The 17,487-nt window shown below is 41.8% G+C and overlaps 1 protein-coding gene across 2 annotated transcripts in view; it reads right to left on the reverse strand.

Annotated features, from left to right (window-relative positions):
• Positions 1-147: 147 nt before the first annotated feature.
• DPYSL3 (dihydropyrimidinase like 3) overlaps positions 148-17,487 on the reverse strand; it is a 220,980-nt gene continuing 203,640 nt past the window's right edge. For both annotated transcript variants that reach the window (XM_069764077.1, XM_069764079.1), the window contains exons 7-14: positions 14,780-14,848; positions 11,752-11,872; positions 10,877-11,033; positions 6,281-6,422; positions 4,571-4,741; positions 3,877-4,056; positions 1,725-1,887; positions 148-670 (exon numbers count right to left, since the gene is read on the reverse strand). In XM_069764077.1, the coding sequence (XP_069620178.1) occupies positions 579-670; positions 1,725-1,887; positions 3,877-4,056; positions 4,571-4,741; positions 6,281-6,422; positions 10,877-11,033; positions 11,752-11,872; positions 14,780-14,848 (1,095 nt within the window). In that variant the 3' untranslated portion in view covers positions 148-578. The remainder of the gene's footprint in view (positions 671-1,724; positions 1,888-3,876; positions 4,057-4,570; positions 4,742-6,280; positions 6,423-10,876; positions 11,034-11,751; positions 11,873-14,779; positions 14,849-17,487) is intronic.

A 17,487-nucleotide genomic window follows, 5' to 3' on the forward strand; every position in this document is an offset into this window, starting at 1 on the left:
TAGGGGCTGAGACACTGTATAAGTGGTTTAGTTAGTGGTTTAAGGGTGACAAACTCCCTTTAATATCTACTAGACCACTATTAACCCAATACAGGATTCTTGTAAGAATGAAATGTACAATATGTGATAAATATAAGACACGGATGATCAGGTGGGACCTCCATTTTATTGCAATTCTTGTATAAAAACAGAAAAGCTTGTTGACAGACAGAAGATCCAGAATTTTCCACAACTAATGAATTTACCCAACATATGTCTGTGTTCAATGCCTCATTAAAAAAAAAAACATCATCATAAAATAACCATAGAGAATGGAAACTTTCCAGACGCTCTCCGGACACTGCACCTCACTGGACTGCATGCACTGGTCGAAAATTAAGGCTATGCAATTATGGAGAAATAAAACAGCAACACTTTTAAAGCTAGGTAGCAAAAAGCAATTGTAAAACATAAGGCCTGAAGGTTATCAATTCTTCAGCTTGAACTTCGTTTCAATTTTAATTTATCTGTGAACTTCTCTCTTAAATACCAATTGTACCACTGGGTTGTTTCCCACTCTCTTAATGGCTCTTGGTCGTTTAACTGAGAGACGTTATATTGGAGCGTCCACCAGGGGGAGCTACAATCCTCCTGCTGGCAGAGCGGACGCCGCTCTCATCTGACGGGTTTCCTGAGGAGAAATAAATGGAATTATTACGTGTTTCATCAGCGTGGGAAGTCCTATCCTCCGCTTTGTTATGGACAGCACTGCCCACAGGAACAAATCAAATACCAACGCTTTTACCAAATCAGCAGCCATAATAATATTTAATAACACTGTAAACAGCAAAAGATGTGACGGAGAGAAACTGGCAAGGAAAATAGCCTATAATGAAGGGGTTACTGGTATGGCCACAGCGGTATCTGGGCACAGGGGCAGCTAATTTAGGCTATGTGCACACGTTCAGGATTTTCTGCAGAATTTTCCTGAACAAAACCGGACTTTTTCTGCAGGAAATCCGCATGCATTTTTTGCGCATTTTTGACGTGCTTTTTTGTGCGTTTTTTGCACGTTTTTTTTCCGGAGCTTCCCAATGCATTAAATAGTGGGAAAAAAATCCGCAAAAATTAATGAACATGCTGCGTTTTTTTTCGCAGAAAAAAAAATGCATCATGCGCACAAAAATTGCAGAATGCATTAAAAACGATGGGATGCTTAATGTATGCGTTTTTTAAAGAGTTTTTCCGGCGGAAAATGGCAGAAAAAACGCGAAAAAAAGGTGAAAAATCCTGAACGTGTGCACATAGCCTTAAAGGGATGTAGCGGCACTGTTCTTACAGACACCACATAGCGCCATTTTTGTGGCTTTCACCATCTCTGCTGCTGTCAGTAATAGAAACTAATAGTCAAACACTGTTTTACCATCATCTTTACCCAAATATATAACAGAACATTCTTTCCATAAAAGAAATTCTTGGGCCTCATTCAGACGTCTGTATACAGTCCAGTGTTTCCACAGATCGGACACATATCCACTATAATCTAAGGACCTGTTCACATGTCACAGATACAGATCCGTTTTTCTGCATCACGGATCAAAATTACCCAAACGAGTTTCTGGAGCTGTGCAAATCCCACCCAGCACATGAATGGCATCGGTGTACAGTGTGTGCGGCCGTTGATGAACTCAATCCTTTATCGTTAATTCATTGGAAAGTATTTACAGAGATTTTGTCATACATACCTCCTAGGCTAAATCCAGAGTGGTGCAAGTTTCGGACTGGTGCAGTCTGCCTGGTTGGAGACCCCTTAGCAGAGCCTGCAGGAGTACCAGCTTTAGGGGTTGATGATAAATCAAAGACTGGTCCGTCATACATACCCCTGGGCACAGCATGTAAATCTGCAATCTGTGGAGCAAACAATGAATATATTTGGAATATAATCTATAAGTAAGGCAGCATAGATGTAACATTAAAGGCATTGCCCTTTCTACTCAGGTAGGTGCCAACATTATCATCAGTGCTACCACTGTAAACTCGTTACACGTATGGACATAGGTTTCTCCACCTAATCTGAGAACAGTGCAATTTATGGGCAGAGACCCGCTTCCAGTGATGCATCACTTACTGGGCTGTGTGTAGTAGGTTTAACCCCTTCGTGACCTTGGGATTTTTCGTTTTTCCGTTTTCGTTTTTCACTCCCCTCCTTCCCAGAGCCATAACTTTTTTATTTTTCCGTCAATTTGGCCATGTGAGGGCTTATTTTTTGCGGGACGAGTTGTACTTTTGAACGACATCATTGGTTTTAGCATGTCGTGTACTAGAAAACGGGAAAAAAATTCCAAGTGCGGTGAAATTGCAAAAAAAGTGCAATCCCACACTTGTTTTTTGCTTGGCTTTTTTGCTAGGTTCACTAAATGCTAAAACTGACCTGACATTATGATTCTCCAGGTCAGTACGAGTTCATAGACACCAAACATGACTAGGTTATTTTTTACCTAAATGGTGAAAAAAATTTCCAAACTTTGCTAAAAAAAAAAAAAAAAATAAAATTGCGCCATTTTCCGATACTCGTAGCGTCTCCATTTTTCGTTATCTGGGGTCGGTTGAGGGCTTATTTTTTGCGTGCTGAGATAACGTTTTTAATGATAGCATTGTGGTGCAGATATGTTCTTTTGATCACCTGTTATTGCATTTTAATGCAATGTCGCGGCGACCAAAAAAACTTAATTCTGGCGTTTCGCATTTATTTCTCGCTATGCCGTTTAGTGATCAGGTTAATGCTTTTTTTTAATTGATAGATCGGGCGATTTTGAGCACGGCGATACCAAATATGTGTAGATTTGATTTTTTTTTTATTCATTTATTTTGATTGGGGCGAAAGGGGGGTGATTTAAACTTTTATATTTTTTTTTATTTTTTTCACATTTTTTTTTACTTTTTTTTTTTACTTTTGCCATGCTTCAATAGCCTTCATGGGAGGCTAGAAGCAGGCACAACCCGATCGCCTCTGCTACATAGCAGCGATCATCAGATCGCTGCTATGTAGCAGAATTGCAGGTGTGCTGTGAGCACCGACCACAGGGGGGCGCTCACAGCTGCCGGGGATCAGTAACCATAGAGGTCTCAAGGACCTCTATGGTTACTATTCTGAAGCATCGCCGACCCCCGATCATGTGACGGGGGTCGGCGATGACGTCATTTCCGGCCGCCGGACCGGAAGCGGTAGTTAAATGCCGCTGTCTGCGTTTGACAGCGACATTTAACTAGTTCATAGGTGCGGGCAGATCGCCATTCTGCCCGCGCCTATTATGAGCACATGTCAGCTGTTCAAAACAGCTGACATGTCCCGGCTTTGATGCGGGCTCACCGCGGAGCCCTGCATCAAAGCAGGGGATCTGACCTCGGACGTACTATCCCGTCCGAGGTCAGAAAGGGGTTAATGAACTTACCGTTTTAGCTGCAGGCAACCCCGCCCCCACTGCTGACTATGCACAGTGCATATAGAAAGCTGCCAATCAGGTGTGGGCCGGGTTACACAGCGCTCAGCATTCAGCGCACTGCTAAATCTGCAGCAGAGAAAAACAAGTGATTTTATGAAAATGACAGCAAGCAGCCCAGTAAGTGACACATAGCTGGAATCAAGGTCTCTTTCTCTACATCATGCTGCTTTCAGGTAGGGGTAGGAAATCCAAGTGACAGATTCTCTTTAAATCTTTCAAATAAAGGAAAATGTTTTTCGTTTTCAATATGCACCAAGTAGTGTTTATGAAACATAACAGAGCTCCTTTTCTACATTACATCGTTTTTTACCTGCATTTAGTAGTCTAAGATCATCGGAATGAACCAAGTGTAGAAGAAATAAGTGACACGCGGCATTTGGTGTACTAATCTCACCTTAGTCCTGGCTTTGATTCGCTTGTATACAAAGTCAGAGTATGGACTGCAGGGGATGAAGCGGCCTGTTCCCTGGGTGACGTGTAAGGTCCCATCCTCCATCATGATCTTGCCTTGGCAGATGACCACCAGTGGTGCTCCTCGTAGCTCCATGCCTTCAAAGATATTGTATTCTGCAGCCTAGAACACAAAGAAAGCGGAAGCTTCATGATTAGCTATCCTGTCCTCTCCTGGGAGACCTGTTAGTGTCCAGTACAAGGCTGAGCAAGTCATCACAATGCCATTTCACTGTGCCTAGATGCAGTCAGATATTTGACGATACTGATCATCTTATGTATTTAGTGATCAGAAGACACGTAAAAGTAGTTCTAGAATAGTCTATATGAACCGCAGGTGGAATTTATTATTTTAACCCATGCACAGGCTAACAGAACAGTTCTGTTACTGACGAAGCCCTGGAATTGTTTTCTGGATAATGAGAAGCTGGCTCCTTCCTTTTTATTATCTGGCTTAGTCATAGTTGGCCTACCATCCCCGCTGCTGCACTGCTCCGAGACACCTCACCGTACAATTACATCATTATACTAAAAAGCTAATATTTTAATGACGGACTAATCTCGGCTCATGAACCACTCTGTATTTTAGTAGATGACAATGCTGGAGTTTCACTGTCTCTGGGCTCCATGTTACTTACGGAGTGATGACTTTTGGCAGACACAATCTTCACTGCGTCTGGATCCCAGATGACCAAGTCACTGTCTGAGCCCACAGCTATTCTCCCCTTTCTGGGATACATGTTGAAGATCTTGGCAGCGTTGGTACTGGTTACAGCAACAAACTGGTTTTCATCCATTTTCCCTGTAGCCTAAAAAACAGGAGGTAATGTTATATAGATTAGTTCACTGTTGGCTCATTCATATCTATTTAGAAGGAATCTGTCACCAGCACAGACCTTTTCAGAAAGGGATCATGATGCAGCCTTTAAATCTGCTCAATCAGGCAATTAAAGGTATAGTTTTACCATTAAAGGGGTATTCCCATCGCCAAGATCCTATCCCAATATGTAGTAGGTGGAATAATATAATAGTAATATTAGCAAATACCCCCAATTAGAAATGTAGTATAGTTTTTCTGATTCGCTATGCCTTTTCCTCATTTGCAGGACCTTAGGTATCCATGATTACGACCACTGGCAACTGTCACTATATAAGTGGTCGTAACCATGGATACCTAAGGTCCTGCAATGCTTGCACATGAGGAAATAGACATAGCAAATCAGAACAACTACAGTTACGTCCATATATATTTGGACAGAGACAACATTTTTCTAATTTTGGTTATAGACATTACCACAATGAATTTTAAACAAAACAATTCAGATGCAGTTGAAGTTCAGACTTTCAGCTTTCATTTGAGGATATCCACATTAAAATTGGATGAAGGGTTTAGGAGTTTCAGCTCCTTAACATGTGCCATCTTAAAACATTGGACCTGTTCACCAATATGAATGTATAATGTCATTTTAGAATTTACTTTTCAGCTTCAGCTGTTGTGACAAGATCGTGCAGCTGCAGGAGTAGGGAGCCAGCTGTCGGTGTTCACCAAACTCCCCCCTAAAGAAGACAGAGATGGTTTATTGGCTGGCCTGCTGATCACTGTATACCCAGCGCAGAACAAGCACTGTGTATACAGCTTAGGGAGCCGTTCCTCCTGCAATCCTGGCGATCATGTGGTCACCAAGTAGGTCAGGAGCCATTGTGTCTTCACGCAGCCAAATCAGCTGTGCAGTGTAGGCAGGAGACCTAACTTCCCCTGCTAACGTGCTAGTTGCAGTTAAATGGGAAATAATAATAAAAATGTATTTAAACGTTGAAATGTTCCAACAAGGGTATTTTATAACCTCATGGGAGCACAATGTGTGAAATAAAGGAGACTATAAAGAATAAAAATCAAGAATTTTTTTAAAAATGAGAACCACAGACAGTCACAACCTCTCTTTGTACTTTTGCCCCTGCCAAAATAAACCATAATATGTCCAATATATGAAACGAATTGTAACAAAAAATGTATTTTTGTCAATCTCTTGTGGTTGCAAAAAAAAAAAAAAAAATCTTTCCATGGTAAAAAAAATATCAACATAAAAATAGCCTAAAAATTAGGCACCACATATCACCAGAAAAATTGGCAAAAATCATTCGAATAACTGAACAAGAAAACAATAAGAATTCTTAAAATCGCATATAAAAAAAAAAGTGCCTGGTCTAGGATGGGGAAAAATGGTTCAGTCTTAATGCACGATGGCTGAAATATATAATTATTAGGTTTTACATAACAGAGATATCTATAAGCTTATTCAGCATAATAAGATGCGCCCGCCAGACCAGACACTGGCATGGTGTCTTACCACTGCCTTGTCCCAGATGATAGACATTCGTTCTTCAATGCCATTTGTTCCCTCGGGAATAAGAGTAAAGTTGTCCTTCCCAATTGCCTTCTGTGCTGTGCCGAATGTAGTATGGGCACTGCCAGTCACCTGCAGATCACCGCTGAAGAAAGCACAGTTATGTAAGACCACATAAGACAGCCACATAAGACCACTAGTCGGCAGTAATGAGACACGAATAAGACGATTGGATGAGCACAACCCTAAGAAATGATAAACCATACTCAATGTCTGCAAGAAAAAAAATACACCATAGGGAGTTCTCAGAGGAGTGGCTCGAATGAACTTTTTCTTTTTCACAGCAAAATGCATTCAGTAAAAATATCATTTACTTTACTGCACACTGCTATGTAATTGTTAATAAACACTTGCCATGATATATGACAATGGTTACATACAATCTGTATTTACACGCATACCGTGGGTAGGGAAAGTATTCAGACCCCTTTACATTTTTCACTCTTTGTTTCATTGCAGCCATTTGGTAATTTCTAAAAAGTTATTTTTATTCTCATTAATGTACACTCTGCATCTCATCTTGGCTGAAAAAAAAACAGAACTGTAGACATTTTTTCAAAAAAATTGAAAATACTGAAAAAACTGAAATATCACATAGTCATAAGTATTCAGACCCTTTGCTCAGACACTCATATTTAAGTCACATGCTGTCCATTTCCTTGTGATCCTCCTTGAGATGGTTCTACTCCTTCATTTGAGTCCAGTTGTCCTATTAAACTGATAGGACTTGATTTGGAAAGGCACACACCTGTCTATATAAGACCCCACAGCTCCCAGTGCAGGTCAGACCAAATGAGAATCATGAGGTCAAAGGAACTGGCCAAGGAGCTCAGAGACAGAATTATGGCAAGGCACAGATCTGGCCAAGGTTACAACAGAATTTCTGCAGTACTCAAGGTTCCTAAGAGCGCAGTGGCCTCCATAATCCTTAAATGGAAGAAGTTTGGGACCACCAGAAGTCTTCCTAGACCTGGCCATCCAGAGAAACTGAGTAATCGTGGGAGAAGAGCCTTGGTGAGAGAGGTAAAGAAGAACCCCAAGATCACTGTGGCTGAGCTCCAGAGATGCAGTAGGGAGATGGGAGAAAGTTCCACAAAGTCAACTATCACTACAGCCCTTCCCCAGTCGTACCTTTATTGCAGAGTGGCCCGATGGAAGCCTCTCCTCAGTGCAAGACAGATGAAAGCCCGCATGGAGTTTGCTAAAAGACACATGAAGGACTCCCAGACTATGACAAATTAGATTCTCTGGTCTGATGAGACGAAGATAGACCTTTTTGGTGATAATTCTAAGCGGTATGTGTGGAGAAAACCAGGCACTGCTCATCACCTGCCCAATACAATCCCAACAATGAAACATGGTGGTGGCAGCATCATGCTATGGGGATGTTTTTCAGCTGCAGGGACAGGACGACTGGCTGTCATTGAAGTAAACATGAATGCGGTCAAGTATAGAGATATCCTGGATGAAAATCTCTTCCATCGTGCTCTGGACTTCAGACTAGGCCGAAAGTTCACCTTCCAACAAGACAATGACCCTAAGCACAAAGCTAAAATAACAAAGGAGTGCCTTCAGAACAACTCTGTGACCATTCTTGACTGGCCCAGCCAGAGCCCTGACCTATAGCCAATTGATCATCTCTGGAGAGACCTAAAAATGGCTGTCCACCAACGTTCACCATCCAACCTGACGGAACTGGAGAGGATCTGCAAAAAGAATGGCAGAGGATCCCCAAATCCAGGTGTGAAAAGCTTGTTGCATCATTCCCAAGAAGACTCATGGCTGTACTAGCTCAAAAGGGTGCTTCTACTCAATACTGAGCAAAGGGTCTGAATACTTATGACCATGTGAGATTTCAGTTTTTCTTATTTATTACATTTGCAAAAATTACTACATTTCTGTTTTTTTGGTCAAGATAGGGTGCAGAGTGTACATTAATGAGAAAAAAAATGAACTTTGTTTCATTGCAGCCATTTGGTAAATTCAAAAAAGAATGAAAAATTTAAAAGGGGTCTGAATACTTTCTGTACCCACTGTATATACATATACACACAGGGATTCACTCTCTCAGGCAGGCATTAGATAGGGTTTACTCAGCTTGCATTTTGCCTGGTCACTCACCAGCAGCACACTGTACTCTGCTCAACATCCAGCAGAATGACATATACAGTGAACACAGGCCCTGGTTCTAGTAAAAAAAAACAAAAAACTAGGCAGGTGCATCTAATCAAGTCCTGCAGAGCAAAGATTTAATATATTTAGGAATATTTTTAGGAATTAATAGTTGACATGGGCGGAGCTACTCATTCCCACCCTCCAATCCAGGAGATGCAGCTGGTTTAAAAGGGCAGCCGAGTTGTTCATTCCATGTCTGGGAGTGGAGGTGTTAACACTTCTGGTATTTGGTCTGTGGATGACCTGTGTATTTTGCTTAGACTCTGCAAAAGGATGATTATTGAACTTTGAATATTAAGCAACTGAACCGCTCTTTTTTTCTCAGACTGTAGTATGAACACTTCGTTTTTACTTTCAGCTAGACGTTTATGGAGTTAGTAAACCTTGCTGTTTTTTGAGATACATATATACTATACACACACACACATCTATATATGAGAAATGACACAGGGAAAAAGTATTGAACACATGAAGAAAGAGCCATGAAAAGTCATGACACAAGCTGAAATCTTTCTGTAATTAGAAAGCAAAGTTGTCTCATTACCAAGGTGCCACATCTCATGATGGATAAAATGAGTGAGCTGTCTCAAGACCCTCGAAAACTTATTGTTGCAAAACAATCACTGACAGAAGAATTTCTAAACTACTAGAGGTTCCAGTGAGCACTGTTGGGGCGATATTCCAGAAGTAGAAGAACATCATTTCACCATAAACCGCCCATGACCATGTGCTCCCCGCAAGATTTCAGACAGAGGAGTGAAAAGAATTATCTGAAGAGTTGTCCTAAGAGACAAGGACCACCTACCTGGTACAATTCTTTCAAAGAAAACAATAATGCACTCAACCTCCATGGCCTATATGCATTATTACCATGCAAGACTCCATTACTGAGCAAAAAGCATGTTGAAGCGCATTTAAAGTTTGCTCAACAATATTTAGACCAGCCTGTGAAATACTCGGAGAATAGAATCAGATGAAGCTGTTATCTCCAACAAAGGCTTTGTATGAAGTAAAAAATAAAATTCCAGTAAGCGTGTTCAATACTTTTTCCCTGTGTCATTGCTCATTATTACACATAACTTAAATTCATGGACATCTATGGTTTGATTTCTTTGCCTGTGTGGATTGATTGGGTTGTTACTAACATCTGGTGAGAATTTCATGCCAATAATACCTTTAGAAATATATTTACTTAGAAAATTGGTGAAGTGTTCAATACTTCTTTCACCGGCAGTCAGCAGACGTCTACCTATAACTGACCAAACTCAACAACACTGATTGTAGTATGGGTCATACCGTAGAGCTGAGTGACAGTAAACATGGCACTGTCATAGGCATGTGTCAGCTTGGCATGTGCTGATATTTCTTTATCTGAGCCATTTAACTGTAAGTGCTATTATTCTCAAGTGAAAGCATTCAGGAGTAGCAATAGTTCAGCCGTGAGGAGGTAGACCATATAAACACACTAAAGTACGCCACAACGTGTAAAGATCACCTATTCTCTGATGCATCACTAACTACAGAGTACCAAAAGAACTGTGAAGGTGACGCAGGCACAAGGACTATGCGCCAGGACCTTCATGAGATGGGATGTCATGTTTCAGCCTAAGACCACCATGCGCAATGCCAAGAGTCTACTTCAGCGCAGTAAAACATGCTAGGCATGTAGGCTCTTTATGATGCTGTGGGAGCCATCCTAACAATTTGTGCCTCCTAGTCCAATCATACTCCCAGCACAGATTAGCAGCTGTCACTACACAATGTACACAGAAAACTGTGTACTCTGGCCGTACCTCCTGCTGCTGTCGGATTACGTAACAAAACCCTGCTGACATATTCCTTTTAAGCACAGGAATTAGGGCCATTGGTAGGGTCATTGAAGGCTTGAAGTGCACTGGCATGTCAGAGTGTTAGGATCCTGGATTCTTGTTTGTCAGGTGGCTGGAGGACCTCACAGGATCTATGGATCTCAGAATATACTTGCCTAACATTTCACCTGACTCCAACACCTGTGGAATGAACTAGATTACTGACGGCCAGCCAGGTCTTCAAGGATCTGCACCTGACCCCACAGAGGCTTCAGTTTTTGGCTGAACAGGCACAAATTTCCATGTTTCAGTATCTTATGGAAAGTCTTCTCAGATGGGTGGAGGCTGCTATAACTGCAAAAAGAAGCCCAGCTTCCTCACCCATGGTTGTGAAATCTGATGTCTAAAAAGCTAAGATAGGTGTGATGGTCAGGTGTCCACATGCGGGACTTTTGGCTATACGGTGCATCTGATTGCATTATTCTCAATCATGGCATCATTTATAGGTATAAGGAAGGGACAGCTAATAAACATGTTTCGTAAGGTCTTTACTCACCTGGCCAAAAGAGAGTTGATGTAGTCAGGGGTGGTGGGGTCGGGACTCAAAGGAGGTGATGTCACAAAAGCTGCGGCTTTAGCCCAGTTCTTGCTCCAGTAGTGTGTCCCATCAATACCCAGACTAGCTGTGATTGGTTCCCCAAAAACAACGTTACCTGGAAAATGACAAATGGACATATTAACGCTGCAGTAAAATTTACAAGGATCAATACCTTTATCTGGGGGGGGGGTCTAAAAAAAAGTAATACATTTATTTGTATATATTCTGTGTGTAGAGATTTGCAACATATTGTAAACCATACAGAGCAGGTCCATGAGCAATTCCCTTCTGCCCCCGAAGCCCACTCGTCCCCTGGCACTAGTTCCTGGTTATGAGGTCAGCGGACTGACATGATTGTCCACATTGGTCTTATGGGCATCAGGTCGCTGTGCTGAATTTTTAACAGCGGACTAAAAAGCAGGTGACAACGCTACGGTACATAGAAACAGAACAAAGCAAAATCCTGCACAAAAAGTCACAATGAGCAGGACACAGATCTCAACAGCTCATTTACATATAAGAAAAACGTGGATCTCTCTGGAATAAGTCATTGGATCACCAATATCAAGGTATCATTTAATTCAACTTCCTGTGACCTACATGTCCATATAGACGGCTTAGGAGGGTTGATCCTACTGACCGATGCTCTTTAATGCTATGCTATGTATCTGGTATTGCAGAATTACTGATCATAATACTTGACTCATCATGTTTCCAGCATTTAAACAGATACTAGATATCTGAAAGAGATTTTAGTGGGCACACATTCCATTATTGACCATCCCTTTGAAGGCACTAGACTTCGTGGGAGCTTCACCGCTCTCGTCATTCACCTTTTTTCCTGGCTTGGGAGATGAGGTCTACTGAGCTTTTGCTCATCACTTTGGTCACATATAGTGGACAGTTTGTTTGGCTTGCAATGGTTATGGCACGAAAAACAGCTTCTGCTTCCAGCTGAAAGAACAAAGAGACACGGGACGCTGAACACGAGAAGAGAGATCCACATCCACAAACAGCACGGGTACACAGATGCCACATGATAACAAGCGAAATTCTGGACCTAACAGAGAAGAAATGGAACCGTTCACCTGAAGTCACAATTTATCATGTGGTTAGACACAATTAGAGTTGAATGCATGTTTTAGTATTTCCTAGCATAGACCTTTACAGATTTGTTTCCTGTAGAAGTCATAATAGTCTGATTGGTGGTGGCCCAAACACTGGGACCCAAACCATGCTAAAACTCGTAGTCTCACAGAAAATACTGCAAAGCACTACTGCGATATCAATAGGAGATACAGAAGTAGGAATCTGAACATGCTGTGACCCAGTCAGAACTTATGGTAGCAACGAGTATAAAAAAACATAAAAATTAATTATGGTAAAACTAAATCTCTGGCATGAAGGTCACCCCTTTACCTACTCTTACTCTGTCCTGCTTAAAACAATTACTTTATATCCCAATTCCAGTATAAGGAACCCTAGGCAATGAGTAAGAGTACTAATTAGGAAATAACTAGGCTCTCTTTAACCTCTTCATAACCAGGCAATTTTTCGCTTTTGCACTTTCAGTTCCTTCCTAGACCTTAGCTCTCTTATTCCTTGCTGACTTAGCCACTTGATTGCAAGACTTTTGCTGGATGAGTTGAAGTTTAACTAAAACCATTAATGTTAAAATATAATGTATTGAAATATAAGAAAAAAAAAAATAGTGAAATGGTGAAAGAAATGTAAATCCGACAATGTTTTTTGAGGGCTTTGCTTTTCTTTAGTTCACTGTGAAATAAAAATGGACCTGACAACTTGATTTTCCAGGTCAGTACGAATACAGTGATTTCAAGCGCTTGCATTACTTTTACTTTAGTGGCAAAAAAACATCACTTTGTAAAAAAATAAAATAAAAGGTTTTGTCACCATTTTTATTTATTCATGCACCTTTAGAATTTTTTTGATTTGAAAGAGCTGTGTGATCGCTTTTTTTTTTTTTGCTTTGGTGAGCTGACGTTTTATAATCGATTTTTTTTTTATTTCTCATGGCACCAACAATCGAATTACTTAAATGTAGAACTAAGTGCTTGACAGTGGCATCTAAACGGTCAAACAACAGCGATCGGAGCTAGCTCTGGTTGCTGCTGTTACAGGCAGATGCCAGCTCCTGCCAGGTAAGGGGTGGGCTTAGTCCTGAGGTATTCACCATACTACCGACCTAAGATGTGCGATTACGTCGTTCTTCAGGACAAGGTTCAAGCCAATAAATCATGTATTTTCCCCATGTCTAGTCTGGATCAATATCATTGTAAATGAATGGGTGCACTCAGTTCAAGCTCCTGAACTTTTATCTCATAAGACCAGTATTATAAATTGCACCCGGTGGGTAAGGGTCCTGAGTGGGCTTTGCACTGGGATCCGGATCTTTCACAAGTTACTCTTTTGGTTTACAAAATGCTTTGGCTCGGTCTACGTTAGTTTGGAAGCCATGTTTTGGGAATCTGATCCCCATCAATATATAAAATGACAATACATTCGAAGGTTTATTAGAATATTAGGGTAACATAACAGGCTAATTCCACCATATATGATAGGGGATTTCAGGAGTTCAGAAGGTCCCTTCTCGAAGGCCGACCATGGGCTGTCACTACCGAATCTTCCCCAATAAGTGCAGGCGCTCCAAGTAGGATCATTGATGGACCGGTTTCCAATCAGCGCCATGTACGTCCTCCACGTTAGCTCTGCCGGACTGTGAGCTTTTATGGCCGAAGCCTGTCGACAGAGCGCATCTCTTACCCATGACATCACAACTGGGCTTTGAGAATCCCTGGCGAATGCTCTAGTCTAATGATCCAGTAAGAGCTGGGCCCACTTCCTGCGCTCGCAATACCCAGGGCGCTCGGCTATGTGTGCACATCTTTTCCTCATTACATAGGACTTCCTCTCCCACTACTAAAATAATCATTACGCTGTAGAATTGGCTCAGGCTCAAACATTGTCACAGGCGAGAAACATTCCCGAGTCTATCAGTCAAGAGCTGCTTTTTATCTTGCTTGCTTTTGCTTACCTTATGCCACGTGTATATATTATTTACCCTTTGTATACATTTCTTCTGCTTATTTACTCTGTCGTGGCTGTTAACGTACAGTAAGGTTTAGGTTACGTAGCTTACGATGCTCTTGCAAATGTAATCAGCCCAAGGAAACGGTTCATCAGCACCAGATACAAACAGGATGAAGACGCACAGAAATAGAACGTGTTTAGGCTTCACGACTATTAAACGCTGCCCAAAGTGACCACTTAGAGCCATTCATTCCATTACTGTTTGTAGGAGAAATATAGAAAGCCTACTATATAGGTAAACAGCCTCTAACTTCCTAGTCCTGGGAGGGAACCGTGCAGGAAAAAAACTGGGGGCCATTTAGCAAAATTAGGAATTACCTGAAGCACCGCAGATCCCACCATTCATTTTTCACAGATCATTTTGAAATTTAAAGCCAACCAGTCCGCATTTGCTTTGCGCCAGTTTTGATAACTCTCGGTCTCTGATCTCGTTAGATAGAGACGTATTCTGGTACCAGTCTCGCTTAAGGTTAGGTGCAGGGGGTCATCTTGGGAGTATGGCGTACAAACCTTAGGCAAAAACTGGCCACTTTAGACCTGTTTTTTTTATTGCACCCATTGCATTCATGAAGGGAGCCGTCTCCCTGCCTCCCAATAGTAACTGACCGACAACAGCCACCCTTCCATCACTGCTCTGACTGGCGTGAGGAGTGTGTGCCACTTATAAAACAATATTTTTGGGGGGCTGTCCTTTGTCGCCCTTACATAGGTCAGGTCAGGTCAGCATAGTGCTTTAGCAGGGTCACTTACCTCTTCTGGCCGACTCAAAACATGACCCTCCGGTCCAGTAATCCCCATTTCTAACATTCTCTGTTGTTCCTAGAAAGGAATCAAGAGTTATTAATATTCTATCGTTTTTCATTTAGTAGTCAGAATGTTATACAGTGGAAGGAAAATGAAACATAACGCCACATGGTGATGTACAAACAGCACTGCAACACTTCTCTCTTTACGACAATCCTTCACATTAAGACACAGACATGGATCAGTAGAAATAATATCTATATCTAGATCTATCTATATATATATATTCGTCTAAGGGGCACTTCCGTCTGTTTGTCTGTCTGTCACGGAAATCCTGCGTCGCTGATTGGTCGCGGCCGGCCGGCGATGGGCACAGTCCGGCTGTGAATTCGCCCCTCCCTACTCTCTGTCAGTGCCCCCTCCAGTCAGCGCTCACACCGGGTCAATGGCTGCGTTAGGTGTAACGCAGTCCGTTAACACTGCTATTAACCCTGTATGACCAACTTTTTGCTATGCAGCATCAATAGTAAAAAGATCTAATGTTAAAAATAATAAACAAAATAAAAAATCATTATATTCTTACCTTCCATCGCCTTTCCTGCTGCTCCTCGTGACGCTCCGGTCCATGCATTGCGGTCTCGCGAGATGATGACGTAGCGGTCTTGCGAGCCCGCTACGTCATCATCTCGTGAGACCGCAATGCATTCTTGGACCCGGAGCGTCGCGAGGAGCATCGATAAATGCCTGGGCTGGATTCGGGGGCTGACAGAAGGTGAGTATATAACTATTTTTATTTTAATTCTTTTTTTTACAGGGATATGGTGCCCACATTGCTATATACTACGTGGGCTGTGTTATATACTGTGTGGGCTGTGTTATATACTACGTCTCTGTGCTATATACTACATGGCTGTGCTATATACTACGTGGCTGTGCAATATATTATGTGGCTGTGCAATATATTACGTGGCTGGACAATATACTGCGTGGGCTGTGTTATATACTGCATGGGCTGTGTTATATACTACGTCTCTGTGCTATATACTACGTGGCTGTGGTATATATTACGTGGCTGGGCAATATACTACATCGCTGTGCTCTATACTACGTGGCCTGTGTTACATACTTCATGGGCTGTGTTATATACTACGTCTCTGTGCTATATACTACGTGGCTGTGCAATATATTACGTGGCTGGGCAATATACTAGTGGGGGCTGTGCTATATACTACGTGGCTGGGCAATATACTACGTGGGCTGTGTTATACACTACGTGGGCTGTATTATACACTACTTGGGCTGTGTTATACACTACGTGGGCTGTGTGCTACTTGGCTGTGCTATATTTCTCTGCTGGATCTGTGCATCATGAATCGTGGTATGTGTTAAAGAGGGGGTCCCACTGAGACTCCTTGCCTGGGGCCCTCAAAAACCTGGAGCCGGCCCTGGCTTCACTGATTGTTTGCAGCAGGGCGTGACCAATCAGCGACAGGAGCAGTCCGGCCACGAATTGGCGCAGAATTTGAACCACGCTTCGCTAATTGGTCGCGCCCGGCCGGCAGAATCCGGTGTATAAATTGCGTTATTCTGAAGACGTCATAGATGAACTACATACATGTTCTAGAATACCCGATGCATTAGGATCAGGCCACCATCTAGTATGAGAGAGAGAGAGAGAAACAGCACCAGAAAAGATACCTTAAAGCGTGCACGCTTCCCTGACCAGCATTCTAATAGCCTTTCAGACAGTAAACAAAAAGATGTAAAAAGAGGACTTTAATGCCCTGTGGCGTGGCAACGTTTCAGATAAAATAAATCCTTTCTCAACGTTGCCACGCCACAGGGCATTAAAGTCCTCTTTTTTACATCTTTTTGTGCGGTTTCCCTTTAGTTTACACATTATATATATATATATATATATATTTAAAATATGTAACGTCAAGAAACAGAATTACTCATTATTTACTTTTCAAAAAAATTTATTACTTTTTAGGTTATGTTAAAGAGAATTCCTTACTAAGTTTAATGTAGACGCAGATTCCAGTGAGCTCTCACTTACAGGGCTGCTTGCTGTCATTTTGATAAAACCACTGTTTTATCTGCTACAGATCTAGCACTTCTCTTCTGAATACGGAGTTCTGTATAACCCCGCCCACATCGCTGATTGGCAGCTTTCTGTATACATAAGCTAAAAGCTGCCAATCAGTGGTGGGGGCGGGGTTATACAGAGCTCATGAATATGGAGGACTACCTAGCAGCACGTTTACGAGTCCTCTAATGATAATCTCCTGCTGATAAAACAGTGATTTTATCTAAACTGCAGCGAGCAGCCCAGTAAGTGATGCATCACTGGAATCACGGTCTATATTCCTATATTATGCTGCTCTCAGATTAGGTGGCAAAACCCTGAAGACAAATTCCCTTTAAGAACATGTATAATAAGCAGTAGATGAAGGTTTTGGCACAACAGCTACATGGACAGAAAAGCAATGTTATATTCCTTACGTATTTCTATTTGAGCAATAACATTCTGGAAAACTATGATATGATGTCAACATGATTTATTTTCCAGCAAGAATACATGATTTCTGATCAGAATCTAAAATGGACAGTTTACAATATAAAAGTATCAGGAGAGAGAAAACTTTTCCCTATAACAGATAAGACCACCCTAATACATAGGCACCGTGCCGTAATAGGTACGCAGCCCCGTC

This window comes from Ranitomeya imitator, chromosome 4, assembly GCF_032444005.1.
Source record: "Ranitomeya imitator isolate aRanImi1 chromosome 4, aRanImi1.pri, whole genome shotgun sequence".
NCBI lineage: Eukaryota > Metazoa > Chordata > Amphibia > Anura > Dendrobatidae > Ranitomeya > Ranitomeya imitator.